We start from the raw sequence: 25783 nt of genomic DNA, 5'->3' as shown, positions 1-25783 counted from the left end.
ATAGCAAGGACTGGCATATCAACATTTAGCATTGCATTGGGTTTTCAGTGTCCAAAGCCATCTACCAAATAAAGGAATTATATGTTGAATTAACCAGTAGTAGTTGCGGGGAACCTGAAGTTGATGCTGTAAGTTTTCTTTCGGTAAAGTTTTAACGTGATAGGGGTGTGAAGAATCAGGGAAGTACACATCATAACTAAAAGGACCCTATCAAAAAGCTATCATGGGTGTCTGTGTCATCGTCTTCAAAGGTAACCGTTTCTTCCTAGCCAGACTAGATGGCAAACCTTTAGTTAAAAAGGTTCCAAAACACCTGAATATTTTTCCATCGAAAAAGGTATTAATGTGGATGTACAGTAGCCACAGTTTGTGTTTATGTCTTTGTCATATCAACTTTTGGCAGGTGCATATCACAGCCTTATCATGCAACACTTGGCCCTTGTGGAGGTTATATTTACTCTGTGCTGCCGTAAGCACCTTATTATGGGCTCTGGCCAGGAGCTGCATGTACCGGTGATTTGTAATAAGGGCAGCGATAAGGTGAGTCAGCAGCAACTGGCCTGATTACAGCAGCTGGACCTTAGGAGGCAAACCCTTCCCATCCCCAGTAAACAAAGACAGCAGGATAGGAAACACACTGATTTAGTTTGTATTGTGGGTTTGAACAGAACCGTAAGGTAACATTTCAAGCATAGAAGGGTTAGGTTAGTAATCAAAGGAATGTAATATGTTTAGTGTAAGATGTTTTGAGAAGAGAAAACACAGAAGATCCAGTTTGGTTCATAGGAATAGATCAATATTTTATATTCTTTTGTAGCAAAATGTTTTCACACAGGAACATGTTTTTTTCTTGTTTTTGTCCTAGAACCTCAGGTGAGAGTCATGACTATGTCAAGTCAAGTAAACACTTAAATTGTATTGTCAGTTAACATAGTGGCAGAGGGTGTTACATGATATCACAGGTAAAGAGAGCAGGTTAAAGGATCAGTTACCCCAAATAAAATAAAAAGGAATTTTCTTATTCATCTTTATAGGTTCCCATTCATGCAGACATGTTTGTTTCATTTACTAAAGTTTTAAGGATTTAGTCAAAATAAACTAAAGTTCCTGTGATTTTGGTAAAAAATAAAATGTCCCCTGTTTGTGTCATAGCAAACAAGCTCTGTGTCAGAGGACAACACATATTTCAAAAGGATTGATTCATTGTTATATCGGTCTCTTTAAGATACATGGGAGTGGCACTGAAGAAAATACAACAAATAGTGCTATAAGCTCACACAGAGTGTATACCCCCATATGTATTAAATAGATAGCTTCTGTGGTATATGTGTTATGGTTACAACTCTGAAAACTGTCTGTTGGTATATAATGTTATTTTGCACACCAACTGTGTTATGGTGGAGGTAGACATTTCATAGTGGGATAATAAACCAAGACATTTGAATGTATATTTTACATTTTAGCTGATCCTTTAAATCAGCCAGTAGTTTACATGTGACATCATGTACAATCCTATTTCAGTGAGCCAACTAACAATGACCAAGTTGGTACACCACAGTAAAGCACCTTCTCACTGTTTGCTTCACATGAAAATAAAAGTACTACTGCACAATTTCCCCCCCCTTTACATTCTCACCCAGTTTTTGTACAAAAAAAAATGCCAATATACAGAACAGTACACCTAGGATGAAAATAATACAAAAATTATGACCACCCGACATTTTTTAAATGCAGCAGAAACCCACAATATATCGAGAAAGGCATCAACATGTGTAGGGATGTCTTGGCAGTAATCCCAATAGCCACTAATTCAAAGAATCGTACTGCAATGTACAGCTCCGAATGAAAGACGGTAAAAGATGAATGGTTCTTTTGATGAATCAATTCACATAATACAAAAACCAACTGTGGTTCTGTATCACGCAATCTTGTGAGATATATTTCAAGCTAGTTTCCAGCTGTTTGGCCCTTTTTTAAAAAGATATCTTTCTCCCATTTTCTCCACTTAACATCCTCCCTTGAGCAGCATAATGACCTTTATCAAACTAATAAAAGTCAATTTGGACTCATTCCGCCATTTAACCTGGCTAAATGAATAAGTGGCGTACTCCCTTGTTATTGTTAACTAAAGAGAATTAGAGCCAAATACATACTGCTGTGAGGATAAGCAAATTATTGTGTGGCCTTGATGGATTTCAAAGACTATTCCGATCTGGTGACACTAATATGTGCTGTAAGCATCTGGAGACAGTATCATGAGGATAACACTGGGCTTACATCAATGTCCTTTGAGCATAAAGGTGAAAATGTTGTCAATATTAGCCATTCAAAACTTTCAAAAAGACATTTCGGAACTAAACCTGAGCTGGATAACAAACTCAATTTCATCGGCTAAAAAACTATTCTTTGAAGCGTTTGCAAACAAGTGAAGAAGTTTGTGTTTTGAGCTGATTGTGCATTTGGATTGTTTGTTATTTTTCCATTTGCTTTCATATTTAAATAACCACATATGATCCATAACCTGAGGTAGAAATCCAGGCTGGGTTATACTGGCTAATTTTGCCTCAGTGTTTCTAATATCTAAGGCCTAGACACCTTACTGTAAAAAAGGTATTATTTTTGTAAATGATTGAAATGTGTAATTTTGAGTGATGTGAAGGGATAGCTGTGTAAGTGTATAATCTCATTCAAAGAGCTGTGCCTGCTGAGGAATTACATCAAATAATAAACAGTAAAAATGGTAGAAAAACCAAGATGAAAATAAAAATGACTTTGTTTTAATGTTCTATTCGCTCTTCCAGTCTTTCTTGCTACTGTCGCAGCAGTCCCATTGTCTGTTGCAGTAGTCCCATTTCGTGCTGAGGGTCCAAGACATTGTGACGCACATTCAGTTCACCACAGCCGAGGCAAATCCTCTTGGCATTCAGTTTTTCGATAAAGACTTAGTAAATCCACTCAGAATTGATCCTCCTTTTCCCCCCTCTTTCTCTATGAGACACTTTCATATGCCTTGTGGTTGGGAAATTATTCCCACTGCACAATCCAGGAATCAGTATTGAAATACAGTTAGACACTTTCAGAGATTTGAGATCATGGCCAGTAATCTATGGATTTGAGTGTCTTTTCTCACATCATTTAGACAGTATTCACATGGATGAACTTCATGCAATACCCAAATGCAGATTCCCATTTGCAACACCTTGCCAAAACACTCATGTCCCTTTAGCTCCTGATATAGATTTATTGGCCATGGACCTCATAGTAAGACCCACTCAAACTGTGCTTTCCATCACCCACTCCGCGCTTTCGAAAGCAGGTTTCTCGTCCTCACTGTCATCGTACTGCAGCAGCATGCCGTTAACAGACAGACTGCGCTTAGTCCAGATGTTACTGATTCTGCGAGGGTGGCTGCCGCGACACTGTGCAGCCCCCACGTGACCCATGTCAAACGAGTGGCTCCTCCTGGGCTTACCCTCTTGGGGCATCCCTAACAGACGTCCCAGCATGGTGGTTGACTCGGCCCTACCGAGCAGGGGTTGTTTGTCAGACGGGGGTACCATTGCTACCGTGATCATAGCATTGGAAGAGGTAGTGGGGCCAGAAGCCCGGTGGTGGTCCCTTGCTACCCCTCGCAGCTCCAGTGAGGTGAAGGCCCCTAAAAGGTGGTCCAGGTTTGGCCGTGCTTTGGTGCCATGCCTCCTGAACTTGCTGCTGGGCAAGGTGCTGCATTCACTGCTCTGCATGCTGTAGTGGTCGCCAGCCCCCCTTCCTATTTTGCTGTCTAATGAGTTAGAAGATGATGATGATGAAGATAGACTGCTCTGGAGGGATCCACACTTGAACTCTACCATTTCCTCACGCATGACCACCACTGTGGATTTGACCTGCGGCTGGGCACCGCTGAACCGGTTCAACCCCCCGTTGGTCTGCGAGTACGTGTTGCTCACAGCAGGTAGTTTATCGGTCTGGATGCCACTTGTCACCTTGTACCGCACCATGAGGATGATGATGAACACCAGCAACGTGGCCACGATGATGCCGCCGATGACTAGGATCATGGTGCCACCCAGGAAGCCACTGTGGAGAGACTGGCACTGCGGGTAGTCCTCCGTGGTTATGAACTGGACACAGCCGACAATGTTGGTGGCAGTTAGGGTGGTGGCGGTGTCATCCCAGATGGCCAAGACACACAAGTCATACTGCATTCCTGGGACAAGATTTGTGACTATGAAGGCTCTGTTAGTCGTGGGAATCATCCTGACAAGACACAAAAAGATACAACATGAAAAATACAGACCTCTTGCTGTGGAAGTGCAAGGGTAGAAGACTTTGAAATTTGAATGAAACACTGGCATGGTTCGTTATACAAGAGCAGATCAAAGGAATTGCCAAAATGAAGCATGCTAAGTAGCTATTTATATGCACAGAGTAATTCAGAAAAATTACTTCATTGGTCCAAGTGTATCCCATTTGACATGCATGAGGCAAAAGCAATGAGATAAGTATTCAATGGTGACTTTTTTAACATTGTTTTGGCTGAATGTAAACTATTGTATGTTCCATTTATCAAGCATTCATTTGTTTCAACTCAATCTGTTACAATGTCAGATGTTTAACTATTACTGAATACTAAGCCTCGCTGCTTTTGACTGAAATGAACGTCAATCTGCAGAAGATTAATTCTCTAAATTGTATTGCTAATCAATGCTATGCTGCATGAAACACTGAATTGTGTAGACAGCCAATGATAGAGGCCTTTTTCCAACAAATTAATCCTACTACACAGACTGCAGTGACATACACATGTAACAAATCCCAAAAACAGTTATATTAACGTTTTTTTAGATAATTTAAGCTACTAAACTCATTAAAAAAGCTATTTGATTAATGCAGTTCGTGAACAACAGTGAAGTGTTATAAACCTTTCCAAAACAACTCAATCAAATCAGATTGAAATAGCGTTTGGATATCAAATGTATGTAAGCCCTTTGCAGACACTGTATACACAAGTCCATTACTCTTGGAATTCCGTACATATTGGACAAATCTGATTTCCACTTTTGTTGAGTGCCAATGTTCAATGCCACTACAGGAAATGTGTGGAGATTTGGTTGTTGGATGGGCCCGACGTGTCGTGGAAACAACTTACATGTGTAAAGCTAGCATTTTCCTTTGAATTAGCAGTACCCATATTGTACAAGTCGTGGCAATGCACATACTCGAACGGCGATGAACCAGAAACATTAAGGAAGCTGGAATAGGACTCTAAACATCTGTTCTCTGAGATCATTGCTATGTACGAATGAATATAAACCGTGTTTCAAAGTCAACCACTTTGTGGTGGCGAAGTCGATATGGACTTGGCTTGGGAACTGGAAGGTCACCAGTTCAAGTCCCGGCAAGACCAAGTGCTACCGAGGTGTCCCTGAGCAAGCCACCGTTCCCCACACTGCTCCCCGGGCGCCGTTCAAAATGGCAGCACACTGCTCCTAACACTAGGATGGGTCAAATGCAGAGAAACAATTTCCCCACGAGGGATTAATAAAAGTCCATTTTATCTTATCTTATCTTAAAGCTTTGTTTCATATATTAAAAGCAAGAATATAAGAACAGTTATTTTGGGGAATATACTCAAAGCATTTGGGCTGATCAAAAGTCCTACATTGTCATGGTAACAGCTGCAATACAGCACATATCCAAACCTTAACCTTTAACGTGTTATAACTTATAATGCATGCAATGTAATGCATTGTATAAAATCAGCAATTACAACTGATATATATTGTACACAGTGAGTGAACAGCAATTACAATGTATTTTGAGTAACAAGTCTTTAAACAATGCGTTATAATATGAGTGTTTATTACTATAATTCTACAGTTATATAGAATAGCCTTGAGTTTTATAGAAAGTGTTACCAGAAATGGAAATATGTAACCAACATTCAAGAATACATGTTGGAAAGGTTTAGCATAACATGTAACGTAAAGTGGTAATACTGGTATTGCAAACTTGACAGAAAGGGCCTAAGCTAAAACAATGCCGAAGGGGCAGAGTAAATAAGAACATTTACTGGGGTATTGTATTTAAGGACATTTTTTAGGTACTTTTACCTTACCTGGTATTTCCATTTTGTGCTACCTCTTACTTTTACTTCACTACAATTGGGTAGAGATATTGTACTCTTTATTCAACATCTTTTTTTGAAAAGATTAGTAATGAGTTAATTTTCAGTTTCAAATTATTAGTACGAAAATAAAATCGGTTAATGAATTATGATATACTATTGTGAATTAAAATACCTTGGAGTATACAAAGTAATAAAAGGTAATTCTACATTTACCAGCAGCACAATTAAAGCTGTTTGGAATAAGTCATCAGAATCCAGTTATATAATGTATCAATTATTAACAAAATGGCCATTCTACATCAGTGCTTTTAGTTTTGGTATATTTTTGGGCTAATTCATTTTTACTTTCACTTATGTTGAATGCCACACTTTTACCTCTACAATGGGGTTATATTCCTTTCACTTCTACTCCTTCCATCACTGAATAATTCTACGATCAAAATGTCTTGTATAATATAAATTTCACTTGGTGGGTGGTATCAGTGGAGCAGATATTGAGCTTGGGTATATCTGAAGGAAGATGTTCGAAACCATTGCTATATAGCCTATTACTGAGACCACACAACATGGAGTAGCAATCAATAGCTGTAACACACTGTGAGTACACAATGGCCCTTATAGACTCTTCACCATATGTGTATCTAAAAATAGATTCCTCAGTCGTCTATAGATTATTAGCTTGTCGTTCCCTTCCAGTACATGTATCCTCATCTTTGATCCCTCTGAATCGCAGGGAGCCCAGACACCAGAGGGGCTGCAGTCCATTATTCATCCATAATTGTATTTTTACATAACTAGGAAGAAGCTGTGTTGGCTCCCGTTTGAGAGAACTCATGCAATATTTCACCTTCCCCACGTGGCTCTGATTGATTTTTAATCATGCCATTGCTTGAGGGCGGGCAGTACCCTGGGAAACTATGTCAGCCAACAAGAGGAGAGCAGTAGGTGTGCGTGTGCAAGCAATGAAGTCATACTGATGTTAATTCAAAGACAGTGGTGGCCTCTCTGTGCACGTAATCTTTTCCTTCCAACTCCTAATTTGTTTTTTGACAAGCAAAAGTACTGCACAGCCGTTATTATACAAGACCAGATAAATCCATTGCTTTCGGTATTTTTTCTACTGCATACTGTGTGTGGTGATTATGAAGTAGAAAAACAATTTTAAACAGCGAATCATGAGGGCAATTTGGAAGTATGAAATAAGGATTTCCATCAGGAATGCTATTAAAATAATCACTTCGTTAAGGAAAATAATTCAGTAAATATACCACACATATCAGTGGTATGTTTGCACATTAGATAAAATCCATAAAAAAAACAAGATAAGTCATCTGACAATTCCATCACCGGGGGAAAAAATATACTGAAAATTCATATTGTTCTCTTTTTTCTTGCGTGACAATCTGGCACTGCAAGCAAGGAAATCAGATAAACACCTTATTATTGAATTTGCATGGAGTGAGTTGCATTGACAGTTTTTGAACAAAGTAATATCTTTCTTCAATATTGTGTACAGTTCTTATCTCATATTCCCAGCTAATAACCATACTTCTCTTATTTTCTCAATGATCTTTCATTAAATGGCTCTATCTGGGTGCAGGAAAATTACGTAGGACTACGGCACAGAGTACGTTTTTTTAGTAAGTAATTTACCATCCATTGTCGGTTCGTAAGGAAGAATGAAGCTGACAGGAAATTGCAGTACATGTTGACCACAACAGGCCAACAATTTCCCCTCCATTCTGATGCTGTGAATACCATTTTTATTATTCTAAGGGTGGTCTTTGGCAAAGTCAGGAAAATATCTTAGGGCTGTCAGACAAATTGAATCCTAGGTTCGCAACAAGGATTCATCAAACATGTATCTATTTGTTTGTTCCTGTGTTAATTTCGCTGACTAAAACTATGACGAAATATGTTCGCCAACAACCTTTTTTTCCATGACTAAAACGAAACGATGAGACGGCACCGACGGCAGTAAACAATAACTGTAACAAAATCAACATGCAATATCGCTGACGAAAAGTGATGAGACGAAAATGCCGGTGTTGCGGCTGGGCAGCAGCTGTGTGTCTGTGCTGCGCGCGGCGGTACATTTGAAGTACAGTACACCGGGCAGTGGCACACTGTGCCGGAAATGTTACGATCCTGTCCGTCAAAATGACTGACAACGAAAAAGTATAATGCCACCACTGCTTGGGAGAAAGAAACAATGTGACTAAAATGACAAATTATTGGTTTTGGCTAGAGTAGTTTGACTGAAATGTTCTATATAATCTGATGACTAAAAAAGACTCAACAGTTTTCAATGACAAAAAGTAGACTAAAACAATTAGTTTTCTTTGACTAAAATGCTCAGACTTTTAGTCGACTAAAACTTGACTAAATAAAAACAGGATGAAGGTGACTAAAACTAAAAAAGGAAATTTAACACAGGACTAAGACTAAAACTAAATAAAAAAATAGCTGACGAAATTAACATTAGTTCCTACAGCAAAGTGTGGCATCTTATTTTCTTTCCCAAAATGATTTAATGTTTTACAACGAGGCTCTTTTCTATATTTCCAACTTGATTATAATGATGGAAAGTCTCTCCTTTGACATAAGAAAAGTGATTTCACAGAGCACGAAGATCTCCACACTTTCACTTTATGGACTTGAGCACCTTAAGAAAGATGCATCAAAATGAGGGTCCTTAATCTTTTTTCTTCTTGGATTTCTAATGAATAGTTCACGGCAAAGGATTACACTTTGGACTTCAATGATCTTAAAAGCAACCCGGTATCACGGCAAGACGTGAACATGTGACGATTTACCATGCTGGGAGACGTGAAGATGTCACGATTTCGTCCCTTCAAACGTGACAGTTACACGGTATTGTTAACCCATGTTAACCAGTGCAGAAATACCCGGAAATGCCAAGCAAATGCTACCCCGACGGTCGGTTGTTATTGTCAATATTAATATAATAATGATTTATTTTTTAATAGTCACACTCGATTTCGCCGATTTTCTTGTTGCCCCAGCTGGTCGACACCTCTTTTAGCAGAAACAAAGGCTGCATTAATGTATTAAATCGATGTTAATCCATGTGTGTGGATGTGGAATTAACGAACGTGACGTTGTGCGATTGCGTTGCCAGGCAACAGCTTCGGTTCATGTTAATTTACAAACTCTTCAACTACAACCATGGTTATATTTAAAAGCATTTTAGAAGGCCTCACGAAATACATCCGTTATAAACAATACCGGAAACAGACGTAGGCAAGATCCTCAGCTCGATGATTGGGTGGTTTAGCCGCAATGCATGCTCGGATATGGTGTTTATGTGATGTGAAATCTGAAAACGTTTTTTAAAAATACAATAATACTTTATTCCGAGTGTGCTTGCTTTTCTCTTTGAAAGTCATCACATAACGGAATTGTAATACACGGTTCGGCAGCATTAAATATTACATATTTGCCGTAGTTCTATAATTATAGAGCCCTGCTGAGAAGACTTCTAGACAAACAGGAGAACTGCCGCCAAAACTGAAAACGTGGATCATAAATATATAAGCAATTAAACAGCATCTTACATTTATTTTCACACAATACGTCTCCTTGCAGTATCAACACTAATTCGGCTGAATTTTATATTTGATCCAATTGGTAGATAGGCTGTATTTACACCATAACGATGCACAGCTGATAGAAAGGGACACCTTGTGGTTAAAGCACGTTATTGCATTTTATTATTTTCATTATTAGACATTAATAGGATCCCTATAAAGTATATTCATTACTCGTTATTCTCTACTAATAGTTAAAGACTGTATATAAAGACTAGTTTGCACATCCCTTTCAAGATTTTCTAAGGTTTATTGACATATTATACACAACTACGGTGTAGTTATGCAATGAATGAAAAACTTGGGTCGCAGGTTCTTCAACAGTGCATTACAAAACATCTATCGATATGTGTGTATACCTCCACCATTAAACTGTGATATTCTGCACATTTATTATACTATCTACATACATCTTATAAGAGTATAATACATAGGTATAATATCAGTTAAAATAAGTGCTTAAACATACAGTAGTTAACATTGCAGGAAAGCAATATATTAGACGTTAAGTACTTTGTCAGGCTTAATATAAAAGTCAGCCGAATTAGTGTTGATACTGCAAGGAGACGTATTGTGTGAAAAGAAATGTAAGATGTTGTTTAATTGCTTATATATTTATGATCCACGTCACGTATTCAGTTGTGGCGGCAGTTCTCCTGTTTGTCTAGAAGTCTTCTCAGCAGGGCTCTATAAATAGAGAACTACGGCAGATATGTAATACTTAATGCAGCCGAACCATGTATTACAATGCCGTTATGTGATAACTTTCAAAGAGAAAAACAAGCACACTCGGAATAATACTCAGCAACAATTAGCAATTGACTGAAGAGGCTTAAAATAAAATGATTAGGTGCATTCACACTGCGGTACTTTTCCCACAAAGGTTCATGCGAACTTAGTTCATGCGAACTCTTTAGTTCGCATGAACTAAGTACAGATCGCGTTCACACCGGAAAAAGTCCCTGGGGGTGGATTAGGCAAATTAAGCCGCTGACATCACTTCTTCTTCTTCGGGCTTACTGTCAGGCCGCAAACCACTTCACGGCGTATACTGCCGCCCAAAGTCCCCGGCCGGAAGTCCCCGGAGTTGGGGACTGGCTTCAGTAGAAGCTGCTGGGAGTCCCAGCAGCTTCTACTGAAGCCTTCCGAGTAAATCGCCAGAACGCCGACACCTCCTCATCTCCACCGCTCCCATGTTTTATTTTGTGTTGTTAGTCTCTCTGCGTTTCTGCGCTGGGCTAATGCTAATAATGCTAATGCGAGGATAATAAAATGACGGCTTCACACAACTTTTTTGGAGTTTTACGGGGCGTGGTTTGCAATCCAGCCAGCCAATCAGAAATATAGCTCTTTTCTCACAAAAGAGCCGCTCGAAAGTCCCTGCTCTCTAGCAGGGACTTTCGAGGGGGTAAAAAGGTTCGCATGAACACATTTTAGTACCGGCTCTTTTTGGTGTGAACGCGATAAAAGAGTTCTCATGAACTAAGTTCGCATGAACCTTTGTGGGAAAAGTACCGCAGTGTGAATGCGCCTATTGATTATACCTCAGGCTTAATTAACCACTCTGACCAGAAATGCCTCTGCTGAAGTAATGGAGTTTCACAAAGCATTCTTACCTGTAAATAAGGACTTCATCCTCAGAACAATTGTACTGAAGCTGATACATTTTGACCTTTGGAGTTGATTTGCTAACAGTCCACTTGACCAGTGCAGAGATGGCAGTCACTTCTGATGCAGAAACCACCTTCTCTGGTAGAGGTTTAGGCTCCCCTTTACTGATCTTGGTAGAACTGGTTATATCTGAAAGCCCTGACTTGGACTGTGTGGTACGGTTTGTACCATTACTCAGATGGGGGAGTTGAATGATTGACAGTTCAATGGAGGCCGTAGATTCCCCTGCAGCGTTGGCAGCTATGCAGGTAAAAATCCCGTAATCATTGGATGTGGTGATTAAAATGTCCAGGGTGCCATTTTCGTATACTGTTGCTCGGGAGGAGTTGCTGATCAAACGATCATCAGGAGCAACCCAATGCACAGTTGGCATCGGATCCCCGACTGCTTTGCAGCGCAGGCTAGCCGTTTGGCCTTCAAGCACTAGTAATTTATGTGTGTGTTGCGTGATCAGAGGGGGCTCGCAAACAAACTCCTCCTCACGAACAGACCAAAAGTAGCGCCCCTTTAGACTATTAGGAGATGCACAAGTTTCCATATCATCGTCCCGCTCTAGCCTTCGAAGCCAAAGCACTTCACAGTTGCAGTGCAATGGATTTCCTCCAAAGCTTAGAGAGAGCGGAGGTGCATAAGGAGTGCTCATCACTACATTGCTTTGTGAGCGCCCAAAGATGGGGTCTGGAGGGAGCTTCTGGAGACGGTTGGAGGTGAGGTCCAAGCGGGCGAGTTTATCCAGATCTGTAAAAGTCCCCTCTGAAATGTACAATATGAGGTTATGATCCAGACTTATCTGATGGAGGTTAACCATCTTGCGGATGGCTTCCCAAGGCACATTGCGCAAGTTGTTATACGACAAATCCAGATCTTCCATTGTTGATAACGAGTCGTCAAAGGCTGTGTCAGCGATCTGTTTCAGCTGGTTGTTGTTGAGGATCAGGTGCTGCAGGTTGGCCAGTCCTCGGAGGTCGTCGGGTCCCAGCTCAGTCAACCTGTTACTGTCGAGGTGAAGGGATCTTAGGGTCTCCAGGTCGATGAAAGAGAAAGGCTGGATGGTGCTGATGGTGTTACGGGACAAGGTGAGATCAACAAGACCCGTCATGTTGACAAAGTCCAGGGTGGTGACCTTGAGGATGAAGTTGCCGCCCAGCCGGAGCTCCACAGTTCGCCGGTCAATGTCTGGCGGGACAAAGAGCAAGCCTTTGGAGGGGCACAGAGTCCCTAGAGACTCTGAGAGGTTCTGGCAGACACAGTATTTTGGACAGGCATGGACCATCGTTACTGCGGTTCCCAGAAGCAGGAGACTGATGACCACTTTGTCCATGTTAGTTCACAGAAAGGGACCTGCAAAAACGAGAAAAAAAAAGAGACACATTTTTAGATAATGATCAGCTAAGATAAACTGTTCACACTTTACTTCATCTTATAGTTTAATCAAAACATCAATAACATCACACTTATGCATCCATCATTGTGTGTGTGTTTATGTGAAGGACCTATTAACACAGTTAAAATCCAATTCCACCATGACCTTTGGACCACGGAGGCAAATATTTCTCAGATATAACAATCATCCTTGAGGATTTTCTACATTAATATTCTTCATTTATTTTGCAATGCAAATAATGTGTGAGAAATCACATGAGGATTCTCTGAATAAGCCAACTAAGAAGGCATTTTTAATGATGCACATACAGTACCTATAAGCTGTCAATACAGATAGGGTGTTATGCATGCAATGGAAATTAGATAAAGTGGGGCAAGTGCATGTATATGCTGTAAGCATATACAGAGTTCTGGTCTGTGTGTTAACTGACGGAGTATGTTTTCAACCTTTGCCTTATTAGTACCCTTTTCCTATCATATCCATACCATTCAAACAAAATTGTATGCAATATTCCATAACAGAACCTCATACCTGACTGGATGGCCACATTTGGCTTCATCCAACGGTCTTTAAATTCCCGCAGAAAATTGTATCATTCATTCCTAATACACTCAAATCAATTTAAATTTGTTTTACATGAGCAACATTAATGGAAAACTCTGCCTTCTAGTCTTTCTCACTAGAACCAAAAGGAGGCACAATTGTAATATTCGTATGTTAACTACATGCAATCATTTATCATTATTCATGTGTGTGAGAGGAGTCACAGTATATGGCCTATTCATCTTATTATTATTATTATTATTGTTACAACCCTTTAATGTGTTTTCTCTACTTCTCATTACTCATAATTACAATAGGAAAAATGCATAAATAACCCCTCCTCTCCTTGATTCAAGTAGTAGTTGTATTGTGGAGTGCCACTGCATATGGTCTGTGTATTACACAGAGATAATGAGAAGGAAATTGATATGGAAAAAAAAGTGATTCATGGAGTCTGAATCTCTGAAGAAATTAATGTATATCAGACATATACAAAAACAGTCTGTTCATATGTTTCACCACATATATATGTTTTTTATTTTAAAATGTTTCTCGCTCGCCTTTCTGTTTATTATTTGGCTGAGTATTTTTTTTATTAAGAACAAATCAAATAATAGTACATGATTGTAAAATGTTACTTGGTCTTATATTGTAAATAAGACCAAGTAACATTTTACAATCATGTACTATTATTTGATTTGTTCTTAATAAAAAAAATAGGCAAGGCAAGTTTATTTATATAGCACTTTTCAACACAAGGCAATTCAAAGTGCTTTACAAAAAATGAAAGACATTAAGAAAAAGGCATTTAAAATCAGTCATTAAAAAGAAAAGCTAATAAAAATAAACATTAAAAGAAAAAATACATGGATAAAAGTTACAGTGCAGTCTAAGATATGAATAGTTCAATTAAACATTAAAAGAAAAAATACATGGATAAAAGTTACAGTGCAGTCTAAGATATGAATAGTTCAATTAAAAGCAGCGACAAAAAGAAAAGTCTTCAGCCTGGATTTAAAAGTAGTCAGAGTTGCAGCGGACCTGCAGGTTTCTGGGAGTTTGTTCCAGATATTTGGAGCATAATAACTGAATGCTGATTTACCATGTTTAGTTCTGACTCTGGGGACAGAGCCAAATAATAAACAGAAAGGCGAGGGAGAAACATTTTAAAATAAAAAAATGGGAAAATATAAGCAAATAAGTCTTACAACACTTTTGTGACAGTAGATTTAGCCAAGCAACTATGATGTGGAGCTAGACTTTCAGCATCTTAACAGCATCTGTGGGAACGAGTGGTAATTAAGATAATGGTACTTAAATGTAGTGTAACAGTAGCAGAACTAAAGTGGATGGACAAAGCCATTTCAGTGATGTCAATGACACGGAAGAATCCAAAATGTGCTAACATTAACTACAATGCTCAACCCAGTCTCACGGCATTTCGTGTTCACCAACACGATTTTTAATCTATTGATTCGTGTTCACCATCTAGATTTGCCCCTTTTTTTCGTGTTGCACAGGACTATTTTAAAAGCAATGTATTTCTACTGGTAACGTGTTTCGTGCCTGCAGGCTGCAGCACGTCTTTTTCTCCGGTCGGGTCGTGGAAGACCGGAAGCTGTGTGGTTCATAAAAACATGTTCTTACTCAATATCAAGCCACAATTATTGCTTTTATTTTAAATCGTATAATTTCGGACTTTTGTTGCCGTCTGTGAGGAAAATAAATGGGGCTCAGAGCCTCAGGATACTGAAATCTGTATTTTTAAATATTTTTTTCCTTCTAATTTGTTATTCTTTCCAAAATAACACACTGTTATTTACTCACCAATAACACACAATTATCCTTGCTTTTATTTATTGGTTTAATTCCATAATCTCGGGCTTTTTTGGTGTCCGTCAGGAACTGAATTTCAAAATAAAAATAACCGGAAACAGACGTAGGCCTGTAAGGGACATTTCGAGCATCATTGCGATTGTCAACATTTCTGTGTTTAGGATGGCCAAAGACACTACACTACCCATAATCCCCAGCTATCGTTTAGGACTACAGTCCCCGTAAGGTTACGCAGAGCGTCAAACAGCTGTGTGAAATGGAACGAAACCACGCCAGACTATCCAAAACTGGAATCGAACGAGTTGCCAGTATTAAACACATTGGTGTTATCAAATGTAAAACATATAATTAATAAATGGGTGAAAATCACTTGTGTCCATAATGCGCAGCATTATATTAATGCCGTATACCCACATGACAGCTCATTGCTACTTTGTAATTCTACTCCACTACAATTCAGAGGTTAACCTGGTATGTTTACTCCACTGCATTTATTTGAGTTACTTTGCAGATTCTGATTAATTATGTGAAATATATAAACAACCCTTAAATCAGACTTTAGTTACACCTGAGTAAAATTCAGGTAAGGTGATTGTCAAGTGCCAACAATCAGGAGAGATATTTGATAGTTGGTGCTTGAGAAGACTAAACATGTATCTGCAATTGACATGAATGGAAACAAGTAATAAAGTATATTCATTACTCGTTATTCTCTACTAATAGTTAATTAAAGACTGTATATTATGGCTATTTTGCACAAGATTTTCAAAGGTTTATTGACATATCATACACAACTACGGTGTAGTTATGCAATGAATGAAAAACTTGGGTCACAGGTTCCTCAACAGTGCATTACAAGACATCTATCAATATGTGTGTACCTCCACCATTAAACTGTCATATTCTGCACATTTCTTATTCTATCTACATACATAAGAGTATAATTAATGTGTATAATATCAGTTAAAATAAGTGCTTCAACATAGTTAACATTGCAGGAAAGCAATATATTAGACGTTAATTACTTTGTCAGGCTTAATATTTAAATAAAGGTTAATCCGTTTTTCTGTTTTGCACCTCTTCCTATTAATATCTGTGTACATCCTGCACTAAACTGTTTTATTGTAGAGATAACTTATAGTATCTTCTTGATTTTTTATATTCTATATTTCTATATTTATACTTTCCCCCTATGAAAGTATGTACTCTTAATATTTTTTTAATCAAATATAACACGTAAAACAATAATTCAATAACGTGCTTTAACCACTAGGAGGTACACACGAGGTGCACACAGCCATAATAACTTTGTATTATTAGTGTGTATGTACAACATCTGAAGATGTATAGTTTTATGCATGCTTTCACATCATTTTACAGCATATTGCTATACTATTTCAGACTCAGTATTTACATTCTTACATTCAAAGAAAATCAGTAATATCTTTGAAAACTACAGTCCTTTTCTCTCAGCTGTGCACCGTTATGGTGTAAATATAACCTATCTATGAATTAGATCAAATGTAAAAGTCAGCCGAATTAGTGTTGATACTGCAAGGAGACGTATTGTGTGAAGAGAAATTGAAGATGTTGTTTAATTGTTGATATATTTATGATCCACGTCAAGTATTCAGTTTCGGCGCCATTTCTTCCAGTTTTTCCAAAGGTCTTCTCATCAGGGCGCTATAAATAAAGAAAGTTCTACGGCAGATCTGTAATATGTAATGCAGCCGAACCGTGTATTACAATGCCGTTATGTGATGACTTTCAAAGAGAAAAGCAAGAGCACTCGGAATTAGGTATTATTTTATACTTTTAAAATGTTTTCCGGATTTCATATAATATAAACACCAAATCCCAGCATGCATTGCGGCTAACACATCCAATCAACGAGCTTAACACCATAGCTGAGGATCTTGGGTAATCGCTCGAAATGCCTACGTCTGTTTCCGGTTATATTTATTTTGAAATTCAGTTCCTGACGGACGCCAAAAAAGCCCGAGATTATGGAATTAAACCAATAAATAAAAGCAAGGATAATTGAGTGTTATTGGTGAGTAAATAAAAGTGTGTTATTTTGAAAAGAACAACAAATTAGAAGGAAAAAAAGATTTAAAAAATACAGATTTCAGTATCCTGAGGCTCTGAGCCCCATTTATTTTCCTCACAGACGACAACAAAAGTCCGAAATTATACGATTTAAAATAAAAGCAATAACTGTGGCTTGATATTGAGTAAGAACATGTTTTTATGAACCACACAGCTTCCGGTCTCCCACGACCCGACCGGAGAAAAAGACGTGCTGCAGCCTGCAGGCACGAAACACGTTACCAGTAGAAATACATTGCTTTTAAAATCGTCCTGTGCAACACGAAAAAAAGGGGCAAATCGTGATGGTGAACACGAATCAATAGATTAAAAATCGTGTTGATGAACACGAAATGCCGTGAGACTGGGTTGCAATGCTAGACCAAGAGAAATTGCAGCTTTAAACCCCCAGAGTGTATTAAGGGGAGCAACATGTTGTATCTGCCCATTAAGCATTGTCTCTCTTCTTTAACAAGCCCACATAACGTTTGCTAGCTATGTCTAGTGATTTAAGCTGTTTTAGCAAGCTTGGCATTTTAGCTTATTGTGGTGAGAGCAAATGACTAGCCTATCAAAACGCAGTGCAACAATGAGCTATGTAATCTCTGCACTCTGTTTTTTTGGTGATTCAGATCACCATACAGAAATATGGGATATATTACTCTCAAATTATATTACTGTGAATTCACTCCATCTATGGAACACTAATTTTAGGGAAGCTGTAACTAAGGCCTAGAATTTCAACCAAAAAGCTAACTGAATTATACAGATTTCTCAGTAAAAATGTGCTTTTGTTTGACCCATTAATTTTTTGTGGAATATATATATATATATCCTTTATTTAACCAGGTAAAAGACTCATTGAGATTAAAATCTCTTTTCCAAGAGTGACCTGAAGGGCAGCATGTACGAAGTTACAACAGATAAAACACACAAGACAGGCAGACGAATACAGCTGTAAAACACAAATAAAATGGCACATTAGCCAGTCAATATACGAAGTAAAACAAAGTATTAAAAATCATTAAAAACAGGCCAAATGTAAAACGATTTTAGGATATACGAGCACTCACATATACCAATGGTGTTGTGTTCTCTGTCCTTTAAGATGGACCTGAATTCCCCCATGGTGATTACATCTGAGCATTCAATCAGCACTCCAGTAAACTGTGTGAAAAATGTGTTTATTTGAGCAGAAATAATTGCAAATCTATTGCTGTTCTGACTCTCTCAGCACTCTGGAGCTAATTCCCACAAGGCCTCATGGTGAGATCTGTCAGTGAAGAGAGACAGTTTCTCTCATGAACTAATTTTAATGGACAGCATTGAGAAACAGCAACTGAAAAGCCATGAAAACCCACAGAATCTGCCTCGCTCATTTTCTTTTGATCTTGTTTTCCACTGAAAATAGCCAATTGTGGTGGGTAAGCCTTTTCAAAAACTGGGGGAAATATACACATTTGCAGAGATGCTCATAATGCTATCTGGGTGCAGTTGAACAATTATGTATAATTTTCATTCCGCACTTCCCATTAGGGTGTGTGCAATATGTGGAGAGTATTTAGATGATGGGTAAAGCAAGCCAGGCGCATAGGGGAGGCAGAGGTGACCTTTTTAAGGATAGTAGTCACAAAGAGACGAACCACGGATGTTTGAGGTCCACATCCATTTACTCGTGGCCTTTACCAAGCCAGCAACACCATCTACAATTCAATTCAAGCGACAAAGAAACTGTGGAAATACCAACAAGGCTACATTATAGAATGTTCCACAGGGCATTGCATTATACAACCTGTGAAATCCATTATTAACCTCGTTGTGACCCTGGATTCTTTGGTGATTAAAGCACTCTTTGTATCTCTTCTATGAACAAAATATATTTCTATAGCTTAGCAACTGTAACTAGGGTGATTGTTGGATGATACTTGAGACAAAAGATTTGTGTCATTTTTTACAATTCACAGTTTTAAATCCTTAAAGAGTCGTGCATTGTCCCGCATTGTCCCTTCTTAACACACTTTTTAAATAAAAAATTCACTGCGTTCGGGCTGCTTTACATTTTTCTTATGTCATCCTCTTGACTTAGAGTCATATCACACCAGGATATGTGTTTGCCTGCCCAAATTAAGTTGATTATGTCATTTTTCATTCATATTTGTATTTGTATTTGTATAGACCTTTGTGTGTGGCGATAGCTAATTCTGGAATTTTCACAACCTGGTCATTTTGGGAGGGTTGGTACCTGAAATATGAGAGTTTAAAGGTTATTATCACCTTTAGCCAAAGTTAGACCAGAACAAGTATTTTTCTCAATCTACAGAGGAAGTCCTTAACCTAAAGTCTTATTTACTTGTAAACGAGAAAATTCAAAGCATTAATCAAAGATTTTCAAGCTAACGATCGAACCTTAGCTTTTTTACTTTAGCAAGCTCAAGCTTTAAACAGGGATTGTCTTAGAACAAAACCAGAGAGGTAGATGTTTCCCTATTATATATCTAACAATGTAACAAGGACAATTACCTATTGAGCTGTACCTGTATGAAAACATCTAATGAACCTTTCACAGACAGTGTTTTCAAGTAACTTATAGCGTAAGTTTGCTAGCTGTAGTTTATAGATTGACAGTCATGATTTCACCCATTTGAAATTGATGAAATGAGAACCCGTTTTTTCTCTCTTCTGTCTGAACGCAAAGACCCATTGCTGAAATAAATGCATTAAACTAAGAATGTTGATGTTTTATTCTTTTCCTCTGTAATTGATAAAAAGATACACCATGCAGAATGGAAAGACAGATGGAAGTAACCTACTTTGGCAATAGTCTATTAATAGTAATAAGAACTCAGAGGAAGCGTCTATAGTGTAATATTATAATTCAGTTGCCGGTAAGGAAACTACAAAGACTGCAGCTAGTGTTTGTACATGCATTGGCAGTTACTGTAACACATTTTTCACTCACTTTTGAGAACCAACAAACTTTGGTTGAACTGAAATGTGTTTATGCAGCCGTTCTTTAGAGTTGTACATGATTGTGCAGAGACTGGTTCTAAAAGGCATCCAGCGCAGACTGCAAATTACTCCATTACTTCTGCTTTCATGCACTCGTGAAATTAAATGTGCTGCTGTTGCCTCTGTGAATGTTAAAGGACATCGCTTTATCAGCTGAACAGGGATTTCTTGTTTTTTTTAAAAAGAAAGTACAACACTGGGCATTTAGAACAGCAAATGCAGTTTAAAAGGTTTTTAAATTGGCCATTGGTTTAATAGCTTTTGGTTTTGTCAGCTGTGCTAGCATCAATCAAATGCTAATATAGAAAAGTAAACGGACATGAAAAGGCATAGGTGGAAAAGCTACTTATTTATCATTAGGTATTGTCAAATATCTACATGCTGCTCTACACATTATTCTCTTGAAAAATAAATACATATTATGTGGAGAAACTCTGAATTATTCTGATACATTTGTCTTTGTCTCTATCATAGAAAGGGAACATGTATTTACTGAACTGATTTCCTTTGTGAACAAAACCCTGAAAAAAATGGTATACAGTTGGCAAGTACATTTTCTTCCAAACTTTAAACATGAAGTGCTGTGAAACATACAAGAAATGTTCAAACAGTGTTTTCTGAGTGTTTTTGTTCTTCTATGAAGACTGGTTTATGTAGGTTGAACTTTAACGATTTTTTTTGCCATTCAAACAAATCCAGGATTCAATGTATTGTACTTTGTCCTTTGGTCCTTAAATGAATAGATTTATATTGTGGTAGCAGCAGACTAGCTATTTTTCCTGCTTCAAGGCTTTTTGCCAAGCTCAGCTTTTATGATGTATATACAAGGATGGATTGTAACTTATCTACGAGTTATTGGGAAAAGAAACAGACAAAGACAGGCTGGCACGGCAGAAAGATAGTGCAGGTTTGTTAAAAACAAGGTGTCTTTTGTGAGTAGGAGTTTGTTGTACAAGGTTAACCATCACATGAACATGACTGCACAGCTGTTTTGCAATCTGAAAATCCAATAGTACTCCTTTAGGGGGAGAAGGACGGTCAGTCTGATGGCTTCTTCTTACCAACGAACATTCTATATCAGTCCAAGTGAATATGTCATGCTGTACAGCCAAATACATTGGTCGTGTTTCATTGTATCTGATTTATCTTTTCAATGCCCGGACCTACAAAAAAAAGTAATCCAAGTCGTGCCCCCTTTGCCTCAGTGCTATTTGCCGTTGTCAGCTGTGTTCAGTGGTATAATCTCCCAACACCCAATTGAGGGGGAGGGGGTGGGGGATACACTACTCCCGCTCTTACAGAATATTGTGAGAGTACTGACTAGAGAGAGCTGGACTCACCAGCCTTACATCTTCTGCCTTTTCTCTTTCCTCTGTAACACTTTGATAGAATGTGTCACATATAATAGAATGTGTCACATGTAGACAGCTTGGTAAACCTTGGTGTGATGTGTACAATCCATTGATGTCACAATGTTGAGTGCCGGAGCGTCAGCAAGCACACATGATGAAACATGACAACAGTTACACCTCTCACTGCTATTTGGAGCTACCTGCACATATAAAGCTGAAAAAATTCAATTTTTTTTCTGTTTACTTCCTGGCATCTTGCATCTTTGGGGAAATTAAATGTGAAAATAAATGCAAAATTGCTCACAGGATTTATAAAAAAGAATCTTGGCATCACTAAAAATCTTGACAAAAGATGGAGATTATCAGAGTGTAAAATGGAAGCAGCACGTCATGGCAGAAACCTGACACTGGATAATAGTGATCTATCTGTTCAATCACATACTGTATACCCAAACACATTTACAGGCTGCTGGATATGAAAAGACTACCTGAAAGGGTGTAACTTTCTAGAACTGTGACAGGATTGTCACCAGCTGTGAGTTTTTTTTCCTGCTACGCTTTCTTACAAGTTTCTCTGAAGAGGATCTATGGAATTGATGCAGATGTACAAACGTATCCTCAGTCTGTTCAATCAGATTTTGGGAGTCTAAAACCTTTGAGATAAGGATAGCTGTCTTTGAGCACTGGTAAGATCAGGATTTGTACAGGTTTTTTTTAAAAAGGTTCTTAATTCTGATTGACTGCTCAGAGAAATTGATGTTGCTTTATTTGAAATGTCATCGTCACCAAATGTTTTCTGGGTACTATTCATTGTAACCAAATGTTTCCTCGGTAGTTTTCATCGTCACCAAATGTTTTTTGGGTATTATTCATTGTCACCAAATGTTTTCTTGGTAGTATTCATTCTCATCAAATGTTTTCTAGGTAGTATTCATTTTCACGAAATGTTTACTGGGTAGTATTCATTATCACCAAAGGTTCCTGGGTGGTATTCGTCACCAAAGGTTTTTGTGGTCAGTTTTCATTGTCACCAAAGGTTTTCTGTGGTACACTGGACACAAGTCTACTTTTTATCCTGTCACACTTGTCCTTTTGCACAGGAAACAAAGTTGCAAAGTAGATATTCTTATACCAGGCATCCAGAGTTGCCAAAGAGAATGACTAATTAATTTACTTGATTAGCACTTAGTTGGAGCTCTGCCAAGGATTCATTGGATATGAATACCTCCCACTTGAATCTTCCGTATTAAGATTATCAACTGCATTAGAAAAGATCTGGTTCTTGCATGCAATAGTTAAATGTATAACCCTGTGTATGAGTACAATGAGGCGAAAAGTAAACTACAACACCTAAAGTGTTCTTCTCTTCAGTAAGAAGCACTGATTCATTAAGCCTAAGATTATGTTGTGTGCGTAACAGAAATTCAAATGGAATTTTATTTGAAAGCTCTATAATCAGCTTTGAACTTGCTGGTAAATCTAGCCTCTGAAGCCCAGAGTCATGATATGGTTGAGTGGGCTCTGAAATTGGGCTGGCACTTTTAACCAAGAGAACTCCACAGTTCTTTACTCCTTTGTGGTAACACAGTAGCTTTTTGTGAAGAAACTGAACCCTGAGTGGCAATTTTCTTTTTCCGTTTCTAAAAGTTTAAACTTAAAATCTGACCCTAGATATCGTTCAAAATAACAATGGAGAACTCGGTCTGGGTCAGCGGTTTTCAAAAGTCAGTCGTATTCAACACAACTGCCACCGAACCCAATGATAGATGGGTGCTTTAGTGAACAACAATACTGGTGAGATATTCAGAGCCCAGTACTGTCAAACAAATATTGATAGTGCAACATGAAAACTGTTAATTGACTTGACAATCCCCAAACCATTAATGGTCTGCTTACATTTTGGGTAAATATGCTCTTTAAAAGTTAGCGCTGAGCTTCAGTCTGCAATGTTCAAACCAACAGATAAAGCCAGAAATCTAGGTGTAGTCATGGACTCTGATCTGAGTTTCAACAGTCACATTAAATCAGCCTACTATCACCTACAGAATATATCTAGGATTAAAAGACTAATGTCACAGCAGGATTTGGAAAAACTTGTCCATGCCTTTATCTTCAGCAGACTCGACTACTGCAATGGTGTCTTCACAGGTCTGACTAAAAAATCTATTAGAAAGCTGCAGCTGATTCAGAACGCCGCTGCTCAAGTCCTCACTAACACTGAGAAAGTGGATCACATCACTCCAGTTCTGAAGTCTTTACACTGGCTTCTTGTGTGTCAAAGAATAGAATTCAAAATATTGCTGCTGGTTTATAAAGCACTGAATGGTTTAGGCCCAAAATACATTACTGACCTCCTGCTAAACTATGAACCATCCAGATCTCTCAGGTCTTCAGGGACTGGTCAGCTTTCTGTCCCCAGAGTCAGAACTAAACATGGTAAAGCAGCGTTCAGTTATTATGCTCCAAATATCTGGAACAAACTCCCAGAAACCTGCAGGTCCGCTGCAACTCTGACTACTTTTAAATCCAGGCTGAAGACTTTTCTTTTTGTCGCTGCTTTTAATTGAACTATTCATATGTTAGACTGCACTGTAACTTCTATCCATGTATTTTTCCTTTTAATGTTTATTTCATTAGCTTTTCTTTTTTAATGCTTAATGTCTTTAATTTTTTGTAAAGCACTTTGAATTGCCTTGCGTTGAAAAGTGCTATATAAATAAACTTGCCTTGCCTCTAATGTCCAAACTTAACGTTTCCTAAAGGACTTTGTAGTGGACATTTTTATTATATCCTTATATGCTTAAACCAAATGCTTCTCAAAACATTGTAAAACACCTATATCATTTCCTGAGATGTGCTGTTTTCTTCTCATACTCTACTGTGGGTTTATTCCCAAGCGCTTCAAGGCCACAGAGCTGATTTGGCAGACTAGGGTGAGACTCACACAGTCACACAAGCACTTCCCTACTCTGGGAACCGTTATGCTATCTACAGCTCAAGGACAGGTGTCTAATAACAATATTCGTCGTGCTTGCCAAGATGGCTGATGGTGTGTGTCGTGGCTCAGTAGCTCCTGATTCAAACCACCGGCCTCGATTAAAACCTACAATATACAAGACTGTTGACGGCCTAGTTATTGTAGAGGATGAGTTACTCAACTTCCTGGCGGTTAAAATTAAAACTATCACCCAGGACGAGATAGTCCTTGTAGCCTCTAACACCTTTGAATCCGAATGGATCGAGACTTCTAAAAAGACGTTGTTTGAACTCTGTCCTGAAACCAAGCAGCGGTGTGTGGTCTTTAAAGGCAACCAGAAGGATGCAAACAATATCAAAAGCTGTCTAAAAATGCTAAATGAATGCAGTGAAAACATCCCCCGTTTTGTCTCCCACTACCTGGATGAGCTGCCGCCTGTTACGTTTAACAACCTGGATGTGTCCAACCTGCTGAGCAAGATGGAGTGACTGCACAGCGAGGTTTGCGCATTAAGACACGTAGTGGAAGTTCAGGCAGATATCGGTCAGAACCTGCGTGCTGTGGCTGCGACCATGGACAGCAGAGTTGCTGCCGTAGAACGCCAGTTGGAGCCGAGTCATGGTGGAGGACTGGCTGTACCAAGTGACGCTGAAATTACCTGTGGGAGCGCTCAGGGTGATGGCCAGGATGGTGCGGTGTCGGTGAAGGATGCGAGCCCCCCCGGCTCTTCTACTGATGTACATCCCAACTGTGTTGACCCGGTTGCTGCGTCAGGGACCGTGAGTGCCTGTGTGAGCCCTGGAGGAACTGCGGTAAATTCGCAGGTATGGAGTCAAGTTGTGAAACAGGGCCGAGGTCGGAGGAATAGGGCCGAGGGCCAGTCTGCCTTATCTAAACAGCTTGTTGGGAAACCTGAACGGAGGATGCCTAAGCCTATTGTTGGCACTGCTGCACAAGGGAATATAAAAGTGATCCGTACGAAGTTGGTGAGTGTTTTTGCTACCAAATTCTCGCCAGACCTTGACGTTGAGACACTGTCCGAATATCTAACTGAACAACTCGGCTGTGATGTTAACTGTCACCGTATTGACACTGCGAGCAGCAGATATAGCTCGTTTAAAGTGTGTGCTGAGTGCAATGAAGTTGCGGAGATGTTTAACCCAGAACTCTGGCCTGAAGGCT

The 25783-nt window shown here is 38.7% G+C and overlaps 1 protein-coding gene across 2 annotated transcripts in view; it reads right to left on the bottom strand.

Moving 5' to 3' along the window:
- Positions 1-823: 823 nt before the first annotated feature.
- The window catches only part of LOC117468169 (leucine-rich repeat and fibronectin type-III domain-containing protein 2), a 259509-nt gene continuing 234549 nt past the window's right edge, over positions 824-25783 (bottom strand). For both annotated transcript variants that reach the window (XM_034112180.1, XM_034112182.2), the window contains 2 exons: positions 11358-12753; positions 824-4257 (listed from right to left, as the gene is read on the bottom strand). In XM_034112180.1, the coding sequence (XP_033968071.1) occupies positions 3273-4257; positions 11358-12733 (2361 nt within the window). In that variant the 5' untranslated portion in view covers positions 12734-12753 and the 3' untranslated portion in view covers positions 824-3272. The remainder of the gene's footprint in view (positions 4258-11357; positions 12754-25783) is intronic.

Source organism: Pseudochaenichthys georgianus, chromosome 22 (genome assembly GCF_902827115.2).
Source record: "Pseudochaenichthys georgianus chromosome 22, fPseGeo1.2, whole genome shotgun sequence".
NCBI lineage: Eukaryota > Metazoa > Chordata > Actinopteri > Perciformes > Channichthyidae > Pseudochaenichthys > Pseudochaenichthys georgianus.
Note: the sequence above shows the minus strand (reverse complement) of the source record. Positions and strands in the feature narration are given on the sequence as shown.